The sequence below is a fragment of the Procambarus clarkii genome, chromosome 89 (assembly GCF_040958095.1).
Source record: "Procambarus clarkii isolate CNS0578487 chromosome 89, FALCON_Pclarkii_2.0, whole genome shotgun sequence".
Lineage (NCBI taxonomy): Eukaryota > Metazoa > Arthropoda > Malacostraca > Decapoda > Cambaridae > Procambarus > Procambarus clarkii.
Window position 1 is genome coordinate 2,964,932 of NC_091238.1, and position 17,651 is coordinate 2,982,582.

Consider the following 17,651-nt stretch of genomic DNA (forward strand, 5'->3'; position numbering starts at 1 on the left):
GGCTCATGCCCCGGGTGTGGTGAGCCACCAGCCGGCACTATATCACGCCGAACCTACCCCAGAATCCCACATCAAAAGGATATCATCAGCGGCATATGCTACATTGGCCAACATAAGAACTGCCTTTAGAAATTTGTGTAAGGAATCGTTCAGGACCTTGTATACCACTTATGTCAGACCAGTCCTTGGAGTATGCAGCTCCAGCCTCGAGTCTATACCTAGTTAAATACAAGACAAAGTTAGACAAGATTCAAATGTATGCCACCAGACTTGTCCCAAAACTGAGAGGTATGAGTTACGAGGAGAGGCTACGGAAGCTAAACCTCACGTCGCTGGAAGAAAGAAGAGTAAGGGGAGACATAATCATCACGTACAAAATTCTTAGAGGATTTAACAGAGTAGACAAAGACAAGCTATTCAGCATGGGTGGAACTCGAACAAGGGGACACAGGCGAAAACATAGTACCCAAATGAGCCACAGAGACATTAGAAAGAAATTTGTCAGTGTCAGAGTCGTTAACAGATGGAATGCATTAGGCAGTGATGTGGTGGAGGCTGACTCCATACGCAGTTTCAAATGTAGATTTGATAGAGCCCAGTAGGTTCATGAGTCTGTACACCGGTTGATGGACAGTTGAGAGGCAGGACGAAAGAGTCAAAGCTCAACTTCCCCCCCCCCCCCCCCACAGCCACCCCGCAAGCGTAACTAGGTGAGTACAACTAGGACAGTACGTACGTGCGTGCGTGCGTGCGTGTGTGCAGCTCACTAAAGAAGAACAATATAATTTTGAATTAAAGACGCCACTAATTGGGGAGACTAAAGTAGTTCTACTGTTAATACTAACAAGCCTTCGTCAGCTCACCACCAAATGTACACAAACAATACCTGCCCTACTCGAACGACCCAATTAGCGGGTATCTCTGAAAACCGCAAACACAGCATCAGTGCTTGTAAACAAACACGGGTTAATATTCTTTTCCACTGGCCTTTTTTGTTTGATTTGTTTTATTTACTATTTTTCATTTATTATTTTTATAAATGAGTGTATTTATTTCTCAGTGTGCGTCGAGCTTGAATAGTCCCCAAGCCAATGTGCATCAGAAACCTCTCGACCCCTGAAGGATTCGAACCCGGTACAGGCATATATATCATCTGACTCTTGTTGAAGGGCTTGGAGGTTGTTCTTCCCATACTTTACCTTAAGCTTTACCCTACTAACATTCCTTGGAGCACCACCCACTAATGGAGTTACAACCAGGTCCCCAATTATTGCTGGGTGAACAGGGGCAAACAATTACCGGTGCGCGTCCAGTTGACCCTCGCTATCCACAGCTGGGACACAGTCAGAGATGGTGGCCAGGTGAGAAGGTGAAAAGGCGCGTTGGTTCTTGACGTAGTCTGGTCACGCTTCTCGCAGGTCGGTGCTCGATCCCCGATGGCCTAAGTGGTTAGGCAATATTGATTCTCTCCGTCCAGTTAACCCAGCTCCTTGTCTTCATGTCCCAGCGCCTTGGCCTCATATCCCAGCTCCTTGGCTTTATATCCCAGCTCCTTGGCCTCATATCCCAGCTCCTTGGCTTTATATCCCAGCTCCTTGGCCTCATATCCCAGCTCCTTGGCTTCATACCCCAGCTTCTTGGCCTCATATCACAGCTAAGTGTTCATATATTCCAGCTCCTTGTTCTCATATTCCCTCCAAGTGTTTTATAACTATACCGGGGTTCAGAACCTCCTTGATGAACATCCTTTCTCTGTTGTGGGTGCTGCTCACGCCTCGGGCAACTCACCCCAGGGGTTAACACCACTGTCATTAACTAGCGAATAACGAATACATTATTTAGCAATATTTACATTCAAGACCGGTGCAGCTCGTGCTCAATAAGATACAGTACCAGATCCCACTCATCACCTGCTCAGTCGCACACGTCCGCACATGCTCAGTCATATTCTCTCTTTCTCTCTCTCTCTCTCTCTCTCTCTCTCTCTCTCTCTCTCTCTCTCTCTCTCTCGTACTCGGAGAAATCTTCCATGGATGCTGGGAGGAGTAAAAGCATCAGCTTGAGGCACAGTTTCTGTTCGCTTTCTTCAAGAGTTTTTCGCAAATGACTTTGTCTTTGACCTTTTTCTTCAAATTTCATAAGGAGCAAGGTTTATGTTCTTAGATTTCCCTGATTTTCCCAATATATGACATGGTCTCTGGGTAAGGGAGCAGGACACACGTGTTTATGTCCTGCTCTAGGTTTAATAAATAATATATATAGGTTTCTTAAAAGGGCCTAACAGCTAAGAGAACAGCGCTTCGGATTCATAGTCCTGAGGTTCCGGGTTCAGTACCCGGTGGAGGTGGAAACAAATGGGCAGAGTTTCTTTCACCCTGATGCTCTGTTCACCTAGCAGTAAATAGGTACCTGGGAGTTAGACAGCTGCTACGGGCTGTTTCCTGGGGTTGTGTAACAAAAAGAAGGCCTGGTCGAGGACCGGGCCGCGGGGACGCTAAGCCCCGAAATCATCTCAAGATAACTTCTTACCAGATGTAAGAAGGAGGATTATTGTTGCAGATCAGTTTATCATAGTGTTTTCACTATTTTATATTTGTAACCTTGTAGTAAGTCACTTATACTCGTGTTTGAGCCGTTTGGGAACATTGTCATTATCGTGCTTGTGTGGACAGCCTCTGGTGAGGAGTTTGTGGACTTTTCGTGGTTTTTGAACTTAGTTAAATTCCTGGGTTGTGGACTTAGACTTCTGAGAGGAGATTCTGACTCTGCCACATTCCCAGACATTGTAACTCTAACGTTTGAAGACGAGTAATTGACTTTGCCATTTGTTAAGTCATTGTGGACTAATACTTCCGTAGAGTAATTGACTTTGTCACTTTTCCAGTCATTGTGGACACTGCCGAATTTAGCGAAGAGTTTATACGTTGTCAGTCCTGTTCGGACCTAGTTTTCTGAAGGCAGGAGAGAGGACTTCGACTTGTGTTACTGATGTCCACACTGAAATATTATACCCCCCCCTCTGGTTATGTAGCCTCACCACCCCCCATGTTCATAACTTTATAGCCAGTCTTAAGTTGCCTCGTGAACCAGTGTTATGTGGTGATCTTCACTTAGTGACATCCAACTGCTTGACTTGTGCCTTGACTAAACTGATTGTAACTAGTTGTGGATATGTGTATAGATTATGTTGTATATAAAGCTGTGTCATGTAGATAAGTGGGAGGGGAGTAATCTGGGTTCCAGGAGCTAAAAGCAGACGAGGAGTCACAATAACGTGGCTGAAATATGTTGACCAAACCACACACTAGAAAGTGAAGGGACGACGACGTTTCGGTCCGTCCTGGACCATTCTCAAGTCCAGGAGGTAAAGCTCAGTTCTAGAGGCACAAGTAAAGGAACAGCTAGACGTGAGATCTGAACAGTTTATTACCTACTAGAGAGGTCTTCTTTAATGCTATAATATATTCATGGGAGCAGCGTAGTGTTAATGGGGAGGGGGCCCCTTAGCGTATGCCTCTGCCCCCCCCCCTTGTCTGTTGGTGGCGTAGGGAGGGTACCTGTTGGTTTTGGCCTCTTGGGGTCTCCCAGTCTGTTGGTGGAGGTAGGGATTACTCTTGCAACTGGCCTTCCGGACCTCCATCTGTTGGTTTGGGAGGGCGGCCGTTGTCGTTGGCCCGTCTGTACAACATTTGCAGACCCGTCCAGTTACACACCATAGTACCAGGAGCACCCAGCTGGCTGCCAGCACCCAACTGGCTGCCAGCACCCAACTGACTGCCAGCACCCAGCTGGCAGCCAGCACCCAGCTGGCAGCCAGCACACAAAGCCAGGTGAGAGTGTTCACTTCCTGTCAATAACTGGGTCGTTACATGGTGACGGCCGAGGTAACCACATTACCGGGCGACCTAACACACAAATGGTCAGTGGGAGAGTATTCAGGCTAAGGTCCCGCTACCCCAGGGTATGGGGAGCTTCCCTATTTCAGGAGTTTCTCCCTTATTTCTCCCTCGCCGGGGACGCTAACTCCTGCAACCATCTCAAGATAACCTCATGGTTTCACCCGCATTTACGGTCTCTCTCTTTTGTTTTAGGGATTGGTCCACTTTTTCATGCATTGTATCACTGAGAGGACGCAGGATAGAGCAGATTATCAGAGGAGGGGACGCAGGATAGAGCAGGTTACCAGAGGAGGGGACGCAGGATAGAGCAGGTTATCAGAGGAGGGGACGCCGGATAGAGCAGGTTACCAGAGGAGGGGACGCAGGATAGAGCAGGTTACCAGAGGAGGGGACGCAGGATAGAGCAGGTTATCGGAGGAGGGGACGCAGGATAGAGCAGGTTACCAGAGGAGGGGACGCAGGATAGAGCAGGTTATCGGAGGAGGGGACGCAGGATAGAGCAGGTTACCAGAGGAGGGGACGCAGGATAGAGCAGGTTATCGGAGGAGGGGACGCAGGATAGAGCAGGTTACCAGAGGAGGGGACGCAGGATAGAGCAGGTTACCAGAGGAGGGGACGCAGCTGTGGTGTTGAAGCACAGAGACCGCCAACGTTCCTCAAGTTATGGGCCAATTATGTTGTGTGTTTGTTCCTCAACTGCCGCTCGGTGGAGGGGGTTGAGAGAGAGAGAGAGAGAGAGAGAGAGAGAGAGAGAGAGAGAGAGAGAGTATCCAAAAGAACCACACACACATTAGAAAGAACTATTTCAGTGTCAGAGTAGTTAGTAAATGGAATGAATTAGGGAGTGATGTGGTGGAGGCTGACTCTATACACAGTTTCAAGTGTAGATATGATAGAGCCCAATAGGCTCAGGAACCTGTACACCTGTTGAGAGGCGGGACCAAAGAGCCAGAGCTCAACCCCCGCAAGCACAATTAGGTGAGTACACGTCACACATGTGTACCCACGCACACACACTCATACATACATATATATATACATACATAACATATCTAAGGAGAAAGCAGAGCGCTCTGTATAATTTCCAGTGTGGAGGCGGGTGCTGGCACAGGGCATCCCGGCTTTTAGAACATATTAACATTCTTATGACGCTGCCGACGTTATTCCTTGCGTAAACACGAGGGTGGTTCCGCCCCCGCTGAGCCTCACAGCGCCTCCCGACACCCTCGACATTTTTAGCCCGGCACAAACCCCTGTTGGTACGAGCACGCTTAAAACGGAACCTTTTCACCCAGACTGTTACATCATCCAGGTAAAGCTGGAAAATGATTTTGCATCTAAATGTCAAATTTACATGACAATTATATGCGAGGAAGTTTCAAAGCGACGCTCAGTTGAACTTTTGGAACAACTCTGTTTTACTCGCGTGGATGACGTGCCTCACCCAACTTTGCCGGGGGACTGATGCGTGGTAGGGGACTATCATAGACGGGGCTGGGACACTCCTCCCCCCTTCCTCCTTTTACCACAGTCGGCTTCCGTTCAGCAAATATATTCACGATGGTTGACCCCTGACGACCAATTTAATTTCTTCTCTAGACATATGTAATAACATAGTAGTTTGAGCTTGTTTATGTCTTAATTACTGTTTTAATACTTCTTAACTTGTCGCTTAAGGAGAAGTATTTGTCTTGTGTCGGAGTTCAGTACGTGCTTCTTTCTGTGTCGAAGTTTAGCACGTGCTTCTGTGTCGGAGTTCAGTGCGGCCTTCTGTGTCGGAGTTCAATACGTGCTTCTGTGTCGGAGTTCAGTACGTGCTTCTGTGTCGGAGTTCAGTACGTGCTTCTGTGTCGGTAAACACCGAGTCTTTTTTTTTCTTAAATTGAAGAAATTCCTGAGTGCAAGAAGTAATGCCATAGTGAAAGAAGTAATGATATAGCAGCCACAGTGAAAGAATTGATGATATAGCAGCCATAGTGAAAGAACTGATGATATAATGGCCATAGTGAAGGAACTGATGATATATCGGCCATAGTGAAAGAACTCATAATATTGTTGCCAAAGGGAAGGAAGCAATGTGATGGTGAAAGAACTGATGCTATATAGCGGCCATAGTGAAAGAACTAATGACATACCACCGTAGTGAAATAATTGAAGATATAGCAGCCATGGTGAAATAACTGATGATATAGCGGCCATAGGGAAAGAGCTGATGATATAGCAGCTATAGTGAAAGAACTGATGACATAGTGAAAGAACCTCTTTCACTATGTTGTGCTCCTCCTCTTCTTCCCTCTCATCTTCCCCTATTTTCACAACCCTCCCTTCTAATCTCTCTACCCACCCCCTCCAGCCTCGAACAGAAAGTCCCTTCAAACCCTTCCATTTAGAAGGGGTACCTGGATGCATCCGGGTCTCCTCCCTCTCTTTCCTCACTTTTCACCCCATCTCCCCCTTGAGCCCCCTCATCCCTATTCCCTTGATCCCTCCCCTTGTCATCCACGTCCCCTCTTCGCTTGAATTAGAAAATTTATTATTAAGAAACACTAAAAAACTCTATGGGAACCACGACGATTTTTTTGGGAACTGCCTGCCAGCTGCACACCTAAATAGTTTCAAAACAAACGTTTGAAAATATATTTTTTTTCTTATAGTAATATGTACCAATAATTCACTGATCTCGGGAAACAAACAGAAACTTCCTGCTATCCATAATTCGCCCATGCTAGCATAAACACAGACGATTCTTCCAGAATGTCAAAGGTTCCTCAACCCACGCCCCTTTACCGCTGTAAAGGGGTAACTATACTAGTATTTCACACCACTGAGTTCCTCTCACTTGCGACCACCCACACTTTAGACAGTTACTTCTATTACTATGAGAGATAATGTCTGCCTGTTTCTCTCAGACAGAACAGACATTGACAGAGGCAGAGAGAAGCAGAGACAGACAGTGTAACACCACTGTTTGGATGTAACACCACCATAAAGTACCACTAATTAAAACTATATGAGTAGATAAAATCATATATCAAATTCTGAAGCATTGTTTATAAAACTTTTTACAGTCACGCAGTTTTTGTGTATATTTACTTGTATAATTTTCTTCTGTAAATACAATTTCAGTGAAATTAAGTTTATTGTGTTTACGTCAGTAATAACAAAGAAATACATGGGATATATACACACAGAAAGGTATCCCGCTTCTCTGTGTATATACTAACACCATTTGCCCTTTCTTGACAACGGGTTGACTTGACAACGGGTTGCCTTGACAAAGGGGTTGCCTTGGCAACGGGTTGCTTGATAAGGGGTTGCCTTGACAACGGGTTGCATTCACAACGGGTGACAAACGCTCCAACGGATCCCAGGACTTAACGTAATGAGGAAACAAGACGGTAACTTTAGTTTCCCAAGTCAACATGACTATTAACTCTAACTCTTCCTCCTCCTCTTGCACCTCCTCCTCCTCCTCCTCCACCTGCTCCACCTCCTCCTGCTCCTCCCCCTCCTCATCTTACTGAGACAGAGAGAGGTCCCTGATGGAAGCTACTCAAGCAGGGGCCTCGTGTGATAGAGATGTATTTAATCAAAAATTAAACAACAACAGCTGGAGGTTGCCGGAAATCTGGCCTGGTGAGCCTGGCCATCTGGCCTGGTGAGCCTGGCCATCTGGCCTGGTGAGCCTGGCCATCTGGCCTGGTGAGCCTGGCCATCTGGCCTGGTGAGCCTGGCCATCTGGCCTGGTGAGCCTGGCCATCTGGCCTGGTGAGCCTGGCCATCTGGCCTGGTGAGCCTGGCCATCTGGCCTGGTGAGCCTGGCCATCTGGCCTGGTGAGCCTGGCCATCTGGCCTGGTGAGCCTGGCCATCTGGCCTGGTGAGCCTGGCCATCTGGCCTGGTGAGCCTGGCCATCTGGCCTGGTGAGCCTGGCCATCTGGCTTGGTGAGCCTGGCCATCTGGCCTGGTGAGCCTGGCCATCTGGCCTGGTGAGCCTGGCCATCTGGCCTGGTGAGCCTGGCCATCTGGCCTGGTGAGCCTGGCCATCTGGCCTGCATAGAAGGGGAGAATACATCAGTAAAACCACCCAGATGTGTAATTTAAGCTTACGAACTTCCCAGAATTACGTAAAGAAATACGAACACGTCACATTTAGTAGCTCACCGATAGATAGACCAGTAGCTCACCGATAAATAGACCAGTAGCTCGCCGATAGATAGACCAGTAGCTCGCCGATAAATAGACCAGTAGCTCGCCGATAAATAGACCAGTAGCTCGCCGATAGATAGACCAGTAGCTCGCCGATAGATAGACCAGTAGCTCGCCGATAGATAGACCAGTAGCTCGCCGATACATAGACCAGTAGCTCGCCGATACATAGACCAGTAGCTCGCCGATACATAGACCAGTAGCTCACCGATAGATAGACCAGTAGCTCGCCGATACATAGACCAGTAGCTCACCGATAGTTAGACCAGTAGCACACCAATAGATAGACCATAATAGTCTATACTAGTCTTTAAACCTACCAGAAGAGAGTTGACCTGCTGCCTCATTGCTGGCAAAAGACTAAGTTAATATTTACTTCAAGTCCTGGAATTTCTTTCGAAATATGCGACCAAGAAGGAATCATTTTTATCTGAGCCACTATAATGGCCTATTCCAGTGAACTACCTGTAGCCCGGACCGCTCATTGGTCCACACTCGGCCACAGCATTCATAAATTCTTCACTAGGCAGCAGATGTATGGGCGACACCGTTACGGATGCCTAAATGTGTCTTCTCAATGTTAGGGGAATTATACATGTACACATGTATACACCCTGGGGTTGTATGTCTGGGGTGTTATGATAGCAGAGGACAAGCAGGAGCAGTGTGTGTGTGTGTGCTCTCAGGGGCGGCTGTCCCGGCACAGCCTCCTGCACCACAACTCCCTCTCTTCTGTAATCAAGGTACGATAACTCTATGATAACACAACAACACAATGATAACACAAAAACACATAACACAATGACAAAAAGATATAAGTGTTATCATTACTTTTGTGCTAACACACTGTGGCGTTATTGCAGCGGTAATGTGGACGTATTATTTTAACGGTAGTGTGGCGCTAATATGCCAGTAGTGTAGCGCTAGTGTGGAGCATAACAACACAACTACACCCCCCCCCTCCAGTTTCCACAACAGCATGTCGTTCCCCTGCGAAAAATATCGCCAAACATGTATCACAGTGAGACACATTCCAGCATCCTTCACTAAGCTGAACAGCGCCATCCCAGAGCCGCAGATGCGCGCCTCCAGGGAGCCAGCGGGTAAAAATGACTAAATTCCCGCCAAAACCAAACAAAGGACCCTCCTAGGACCTTGCTTACGAATTCCGGAGAGCAGAGTACTTCAATACGTTCACGCTAAGATGCTGGCAACGGATGCACTTAAAGGATAATCTCGCGCGGGCTCCACGTTCCAGCTGGACGCCCGCCAAGCTTTCCTCGCAGTTGGAACCTGAACATAGTGTGTGGATGCCACAGGACTCCATAGTGGTTCATCTTGGGGCGGAAAAAGAGAAACAGAGAGAGAGAGGAAGGTCTCATGTAAGCGGTGCGTGAAATGGTGGCCCTTAGAAAGCACGCAGCGGGCTAAGCTTGCAAAATATGGTCGTTCAATCCGTTTTGGATGAACGTGATTAAGGTTGGTATGTTGTCATATCGAAGGCATCTGCTCCGCTTTGCCCAGAGGGGTTAGCTTAGATATGTGTATCAATAGGTTTGTGTGGATATAGATAGGAGCTGCCTCGTATGAGCCTATGTAGGCCTTCTGTAGTTGTCTGCGTTCTTATGTTCTATTGATTAGTATATTATGTTCTAACGCACTTATCATTAGATGGGGACTATTTCTGTTGTAGAGTAGACGTGGGACTACTTCTGTTGTGGTAGAGTATGGCTATTTCTCTTGTAGGGTATGTGTGTGGACTATACTTTTGTTGTGTTGTAGATATGGTTCTACTTGCGTGGTTCATGTTGGGCCACTTGTCTTGTGTGGTTCATGTTGGGCTACTTGTCTTGTGTGGTTCATGTTGGGCTACTTATCTTGTGTGGTTCACGTTGGGCTACTTGTCTTGTGTGGTTCATGTTGGGCTACTTATCTTGTGTGGTTCACGTTGGGCTACTTGTCTTGTGTGGTTCATGTTGGGCCACTTTCATTTTGTGTGGTCGCTGTAGGGCTACTTAGGTTTTATTTATTAACATTACTAATAATATCAACGTTTTTCTTGTTTAAGCTTTTAACATCAACGTTGATAATTATATTATGAAATTTTGTTATAAACATTAAATTTTTATTAAAATAGAAGTAATTTATAATTGATTTAAGTTTAGTTTTAAATGGGCAAATAATTTAACAATAATTATTTAAACGTAAATACGTAACATCATTGGTAATTTAACAGAACGTGTCTCACAATTAGCAAAGCCTATTACCCAATATACCTTATTTATTGTTTTAAACACATAACAGTTGATAATTATTTGATCCGATAAATTCTCTATTCTCTAAAAAGCTTATCATGTATAATTCAGATTTGCAAGTCTTAGCGTAAAAGGGACCGTACATTATTAGGGCGGGATCATCGCCAATGCTGTTGATGGAATAATATATTATTATTTGTAAATTATATAGTTGGGCGTTAATTACACTCTAACTCTCTCTCTCTCATTATATATATATTATATATATATAAATATAAATATATAATATTTAATATACCCACGACCCCTCCGTCAGGAGGAGAGTATCCCCTGCTGTCATTGCCTTCGGCAGCGTACAGCGCGATGCACGAGTCCCCTCCCACCTCTACATGGATTAAGGAGAAGCAAAAATATTTTTAATTTTACTATTATCTAATAACATCAAAATATGACCAAAGAGAATCTAGGAAATCTTACAAGTTTGTCCAAAATTTTCTGATAATCATAAATTTTTAGTTTGAAAGTTATTAGTAAAATGTTTAATGTTTTTGACAGAAATGCAAACATCGAGCAATATTTTCTGTTTTCTCCCAACAACGCAAGTATGAAAACGGCATATTATAATTGAATTAAATTTTTGGTATTTTAAATGTGTAGTACATCATGTACTGTATATATTGCGATCTGGCATGTTTTATTAATATATTTTAATTTACACGTGGATTTAGCATATATAGTGAATTTTGGCTGCAGCAAATTTATATAGTATCAATAACAACAAACCTGCTAAATTTATTTTTATTTTCCAGCTTCTGCAAAATATAACTTTTGTTCGAATAGCCCAAAAGGTGTATCGACTTCTGCGTCTGTGTCAAGTTTATATAGGCGAGCAGACACTGCGGACGCTCTGTAGCTGTGTAAACACGGAGGTTTGGCTTCCTCTCCTGTGGCGGGTGTTCCGCTGTTTGCTCTCCTGTGGCGGGTGTTCCGCTGTTTGCTCTCCTGTGGCGGGTGTTCCGCTGTTTGCTCTCCTGTGGCGGGTGTTCAACTGTTTGCTCTCCTGTGGCGGGTGTTCCGCTGTTTGCTCTCCTGTGGCGGGTGTTCCGCTGTTTGCTCTCCTGTGGCGGGTGTTCCGCTGTTTGCTCTCCTGTGGCGGGTGTTCCGCTGTTTGCTCTCCTGTGGCGGGTGTTCAACTGTTTGATCTCCTGTGGCGGGTGTTCTGCTGTTTGCTCTCCTGTGGCGGATGTTCCACTGTTTGCTCTCCTGTGGCGGGTGTTCTGCTGTTTGCTCTCATGTGGCGGGTGTTCTGCTGTTTGCTCTCCTGTGGCGGGTGTTCCACTGTTTGCTCTCCTGTGGCGGGTGTTCTGCTGTTTGCTCTCCTGTGGCGGGTGTTCCACTGTTTGCTCTCCTGTGGCGGGTGTTCCACTGTTTGCTCTCCTGTGGCGGGTGTTCCGCTGTTTGCTCTCCTGTGGCGGGTGTTCCGCTGTTTGCTCTCCTGTGGCGGGTGTTCTGCTGTTTGCTCTCCTGTGGCGGGTGTTCTGCTGTTTGCTCTCCTGTGGCGGGTGTTCCACTGTTTGCTCTCCTGTGGCGGGTTTCCACTGTTTGCTCTCCTGTGGCGGGTGTTCCACTGTTTGCTCTCCTGTGGCGGGTGTTCCACTGTTTGCTCTCCTGTGGCGGGTGTTCCACTGTTTGCTCTCCTGTGGCGGGTTTCCACTGTTTGCTCTCCTGTGGCGGGTGTTCCACTGTTTGCTCTCCTGTGGCGGGTGTTCCACTGTTTGCTCTCCTGTGGCGGGTGTTCCACTGTTTGCTCTCCTGTGGCGGGTGTTCCACTGTTTGCTCTCCTGTGGCGGGTGTTCCACTGTTTGCTCTCCTGTGGCGGGTGTTCCACTGTTTGCTCTCCTGTGGCGGGTGTTCCACTGTTTGCTCTCCTGTGGCGGGTGTTCCACTGTTTGCTCTCCTGTGGCGGGTGTTCCACTGTTTGCTCTCCTGTGGCGGGTGTTTCACTGTTTGCTCTCCTGTGGCGGGTGTTTCACTGTTTGCTCTCCTGTGGCGGGTGTTCCACTGTTTGCTCTCCTGTGGCGGGTGTTCCACTGTTTGCTCTCCTGTGGCGGGTGTTCCACTGTTTGCTCTCCTGTGGCGGGTGTTCCACTGTTTGCTCTCCTGTGGCGGGTGTTCCACTGTTTGCTCTCCTGTGGCGGGTTTCCACTGTTTGCTCTCCTGTGGCGGGTGTTCCACTGTTTGCTCTCCTGTGGCGGGTGTTCCACTGTTTGCTCTCCTGTGGCGGGTGTTCCACTGTTTGCTCTCCTGTGGCGGGTGTTCCACTGTTTGCTCTCCTGTGGCGGGTGTTCCACTGTTTGCTCTCCTGTGGCGGGTTTCCACTGTTTGCTCTCCTGTGGCGGGTGTTCCACTGTTTGCTCTCCTGTGGCGGGTGTTCCACTGTTTGCTCTCCTGTGGCGGGTGTTCCACTGTTTGCTCTCCTGTGGCGGGTGTTCCACTGTTTGCTCTCCTGTGGCGGGTGTTCCACTGTTTGCTCTCCTGTGGCGGGTGTTCCACTGTTTGCTCTCCTGTGGCGGGTGTTCCACTGTTTGCTCTCCTGTGGCGGGTGTTCCACTGTTTGCTCTCCTGTGGCGGGTGTTCCACTGTTTGCTCTCCTGTGGCGGGTGTTCCACTGTTTGCTCTCCTGTGGCGGGTGTTCCACTGTTTGCTCTCCTGTGGCGGGTGTTCCACTGTTTGCTCTCCTGTGGCGGGTGTTCCACTGTTTGCTCTCCTGTGGCGGGTGTTCCACTGTTTGCTCTCCTGTGGCGGGTGTTCCACTGTTTGCTCTCCTGTGGCGGGTGTTCCACTGTTTGCTCTCCTGTGGCGGGTGTTCCACTGTTTGCTCTCCTGTGGCGGGTGTTCCACCGTTTGCTCTCCTGTGGCGGGTGTTCCACTGTTTGCTCTCCTGTGGCGGGTGTTCCACCGTTTGCTCTCCTGTGGCGGGTGTTCCACCGTTTGCTCTCCTGTGGCGGGTGTTCCACCGTTTGCTCTCCTGTGGCGGGTGTTCCACCGTTTGCTCTCCTGTGGCGGGTGTTCCACCGTTTGCTCTCCTGTGGCGGGTGTTCCACCGTTTGCTCTCCTGTGGCGGGTGTTCCACTGGTCTCTTCACCCCGCATTATGAGGGCCGTCCGCCTCACCCCGCTTTATGAGGGCCGGCCGCCTCACCCCGCTTTATGAGGGCCGGTCGCCTCACTCCGCTTTATGAGGGCCGGTCGCCTCACCCCGCTTTATGAGGGCCGGTCGCCTCACCCCGCTTTACGAGGGCCGGTCGCCTCACCCCGCTTTACGAGGGCCGGTCGCCTCACCCCGCTTTACGAGGGCCGGTCGCCTCACCCCGCTTTATGAGGGCCGGTCGCCTCACCCCGCTTTATGAGGGCCGGCCGCCTAGCCATGGACACCAATCTAGTTTTATCGCTCTCTTTCCTACGCTGATTCACAACATTTACTCTTTTCCTTATTCCGTTTTTGTTAATCAACTTAGTTGCCATTCCTCCCCCTCCCCCGTCTTTCCCGAGAACACTGGCAGACATGGAGGACAAGGGGTAAGTATTGGCCTTTTTACCTACCGGAGAGCGACGTTCCGGTGAGGTTAGTATTCATGGGAGAGCCCTGATTGTCAGCTCCTCCTCCCAGGCACTTGTAAGCAAATTTGTAAAATGAAATGTTTTATATTTTTTTCGTGGAGTGAAAGCCTAGTGACTGGTAAGGGAAGGGGGAGGGGTTGGGGTGGTCTCCACTTCTCATCTCGTGGAGGGAGATGTGTCAAGCAACTGAGGTGGTCTAGAGGCAGTGTGTGTGTGTGTGTGTGTGTGTGTGTGTGTGTGTGTGTGTGTGTGTGTGTGTGTGTGTGTGTGTGTGTGTGTGTGCACTCTGTTCACTCGGAGGTAGTGTGCTTTGTACACTTGGACGAGGTTTACTGCATGTGTGCACAAGGAGACAGTTGTTAGCCTGAACACCTAACTCTACCTAAGAATCGCCTAAATATGCACAATGTGCTAATATATTATAATATAAAATCAATTTATATTTGAGAAAATTCCTGTTTTGAATAAGCAGCATATTAAAATTTATGAATGCATCTTTGGGGTCGAGTACTGGATGGAATGGATTTGGTTTGGGGATGGGTTGATATTCTGGTCCCACGTACTTCAAATACAAATAATTTCCAACAGAACCTAACCTAACCTGGCAAACAAGCCTTCTGTGGGGCATGAACTGCGAGTGACCATGAAGACTCCATCCTTCCACCAACCCGTCCTCAGACCAAATCCATTCTATCCAGGGGTCGATCCCTAAAACGTACTCATCAATTTTAATATGCCGTTCATTCAAAATAAGAATTTTCTCAAATATAAATAAATATTTTTAGATATTAATATACTCTGCATATTTAGGCATTGGTTAGCTTAGGTGTTTAGGTTCTATTAGCGATTATTTTTACTTGTAGTACGTGAGTGAAGCATTTATAGAGTTGTGGTTCAAACAAAAGTTGTAATGAAGCATTTGTTCCATATGCGAGGACGTATCTTTGTATGGGAGGACGAGCTGCTAGTGTATACGAAGCTCAACACAGGTCAGGCAGCCCGTCCTCGCTTACAAAGATCCAGGCTCGGTAATCCAACCGCCAAACCCCCTTTTTACGAATGAAAAGCGGTTTACTAACGATACACAACTGATGACGTCCGAACAGTTCCAGAATAAATGCTACGCTCACGTCCTCTCTTCGAACCACAATTCTATAAAAACTTCACCCACATTCTTCAAATACATATAATCCCAACAGAATCTAAACACCTAACCTAACCTATGCCTAACTATACATAGAATTTTTATGTATAATAACATCAATTTATATATGCGAACAAACCAGTGTCTAATACACAGTATGTTAAAATCAATGAATGCATCTGGAGAGGACGGCCGCTGCTTTAACCGGCCTAGTGTGAGGACGGGTTGGATTGGGAGGGAGTTCCATACATGGGTCAGGAGGGAACTCAACATATGGGTCAGGAGGGCACTCAACACATGGGTCAGGAAGGGGCTCAGCACAAAGGTCAGGATGCTGTTCAATATATAGGTCAGGAAGGAGCTCATCACATGGGTCATGAAGGAGCTCATCACATGGGTCGTGAAGGAGCTCAATACATGGGTCAGGAAGGAGCTCATCACATGGGTCGTGAAGGAGCTCAATACATGGGTCACGAAGGAGCTCATCACATGGGTCGTGAAGGAGCTCAATACATGGGTCACGAAGGAGCTCAATACATGGGTCAGGAAGGAGCTCAACACAGATTAGGATGGAGCTCATCATGTTGGAAAACACACAAGATTTCACAGTGTGGCTTTATTAAGGACCGCTCGTGTTTACCACTTTAACAGCCGTTATTTATCTGTATAGTTTAATTAGTTGACAATGGAAAGGTTTGCGGCATTCTTTATCTTGACTTAAGTAAAGTCTTTGATGCTGTGCTTTATAACACACTCGCTAAAATGTTAAGTAACACGTGGTATGGAGTTACCCTAAGATGGGTTAATGTGGATACTCCTCAGTGAGCAGGAGAGTGCTCACTTTTCATTCTGTCTCTCTGCTTCACTTCTCACACTGAGATACTCATTCCTGGTTCTCTGGTATCTCTCTCTCTGCTCTCTGGTGTTCTGTTATTTTGGAATATCATCCACGCCCTTTTGTGTATTTTTTTTTTTTTGCTTCCATACATGCCCTATTAAACCATGGGTTCCTCTTTTGCATCTAATTTGTTTTCCTTTTGGGCCGGGATAAACCTGTTTACTGCTTCCTGACACTTTTGGGTGACATAGTACATCATGTCTTTTACGGTCTTAGTTCTGAGTTCTGTGTCCCATGGTATTTCTGTTAGGAATTTTCTCATCCTCATAATTGCCCTTTCGGAACGCGAGCCCTTTGTTTTTTAGTTCTTTTTTGAGGGCGATTACCACTAGCTCTACCGTGCTCTCAAATATCAGTACAATGTGGTCACTCATTTCCATGGGGGTTTCTAACCTAACTTCCTTTATATCCGACTCCTTCAAGGTGAATATCAAATAAAGTCTAGCTGGTTCGTCTTCTGCTCTCATTCTCTGTGAGTCCCTTGATGTGTTGGCTTAGGAAGTTTCTTGTTGCCACATCCAGCAGCTTAGCTCTCCATGTGTCTGGTCCTCGATGTTGATCTTTGTTCTCCTAATCTATCTTCCCGTGGTTGAATTCTCCCGTGATTAGCCGTCTGGATCCGTTCCTGCAAGTAGGGCGAGATGTTATGTTTATGGAGTTAGCTGATCGTTGGTGCTCGTGCGGCGAGGCATTAGTTTTCTCTGTATGAGTGTTGGTGGTGCGAGATATATTCACAGGTGAAATGTGGCCCAGTTTGTTGGTTGACTGAAGATATTAAGCTAGTGCTTTGACTATTTGACATTTTACATGTAAAAAGAGGTCAAAGCCTCGTAATATATGATCCATGTTAAAAGGTATTTTATGGGCGATAAGTACTTGTTTGAAGTTTACTCTGGCACCTTAATGTGGAAAACAGTGAAGGAGGTAGTGTTCAATTGTTTCTGGCACATGACAGTGAATACAAAGTTAGTTGATGTCTGTTCTGTATTTAGAACTGTGTGTTGCCAGTTTGGTGTGTCCCAGCCTTAATCTGATCATCGTTACATCAATTTCTCTGGTTTTATACGTGACATGCTTCCATGCTTCCCATTTTTTTATGGACCCATATTATAGAGGTTAGCATGACGTTTCTCATTTCGTTACAAAATCTTGGGTGATGGTATCTTTGAAGGCTCCTTTGCGCTCAACTTGAGGGATTGGATGATGGGTAATGTGAGGCGTGTTGTGTACCGCTTTGGTCAGTTGGTCTTCACGTTCATTATGGAGTATACCACAACGCGCTGGGACTCATTGGATAGAGGTGTCAAAACCTTTTAATAGAAAACAAAAATGTTCAGGGAGAAGTTGAGGGCATGGATGAACAAACTCTTTGCACGTTGTGGAAGAGTATGTAATTGTTGGAATCGCACTCTTGGAGTCACTTCAGACTGTATATATCCCAAATTGAAATGTTGTGATTATTTGTTGAGCTTGGTATAAGGTGTATAATTTCAGTTGTAAAAATAGATAGTGATAGCACCAACACTACGGCAGGATGCGTGAGCGCCGCACCAACACTACGGCAGGATGCGTGAGCGCCGCACCAACACTACGGCAGGATGCGTGAGCGCCGCACCAACACTACGGC

At 46.9% G+C, this 17,651-nt stretch overlaps 2 protein-coding genes across 2 annotated transcripts; one reads left to right on the forward strand and one right to left on the reverse strand.

Moving 5' to 3' along the window:
• Positions 1 to 1,477: 1,477 nt before the first annotated feature.
• LOC138359091 (serine/arginine repetitive matrix protein 1-like) lies at positions 1,478 to 13,514 on the reverse strand. Its single transcript, XM_069317791.1, has 4 exons — positions 12,367 to 13,514; positions 11,146 to 12,261; positions 2,797 to 2,896; positions 1,478 to 1,633 (listed from the first exon to the last, which is right to left on the reverse strand). Exons 1-4 carry the CDS (start codon positions 13,512 to 13,514, stop codon positions 1,478 to 1,480), a joined length of 2,520 nt encoding a protein of 839 aa, XP_069173892.1.
• Positions 13,515 to 15,375: 1,861 nt separating this feature from the next.
• Positions 15,376 to 15,774, forward strand: LOC123773251 (uncharacterized). The gene has a single exon (XM_045766866.2). It carries the CDS (start codon positions 15,376 to 15,378, stop codon positions 15,772 to 15,774), a length of 399 nt encoding a protein of 132 aa, XP_045622822.2.
• Positions 15,775 to 17,651: the final 1,877 nt, after the last annotated feature.

What these genes read in the sequence shown, in the direction of transcription:
- LOC123773251 (XM_045766866.2), top strand. Translation starts at nt 15,376, where the DNA reads ATGGGTCAGGAGGGAACTCAACATATGGGTCAGGAGGGCACTCAACAC.
- LOC138359091 (XM_069317791.1), bottom strand. Translation starts at nt 13,514, where the DNA reads ATGCGGGGTGAAGAGACCAGTGGAACACCCGCCACAGGAGAGCAAACG. An exon ending in AATAAAAATAAATTTAGCAG is followed by an intron (nt 2,897 to 11,145) that starts GTTTGTTGTTAT and finishes TAAATTCGGCAG; the next exon opens with TGTCCACAATGACTGGAAAA. An exon ending in TCAATTACTCGTCTTCAAAC is followed by an intron (nt 1,634 to 2,796) that starts GTTAGAGTTACA and finishes GAGGCCAAGAAG; the next exon opens with CTGGGGTATGAAGCCAAGGA.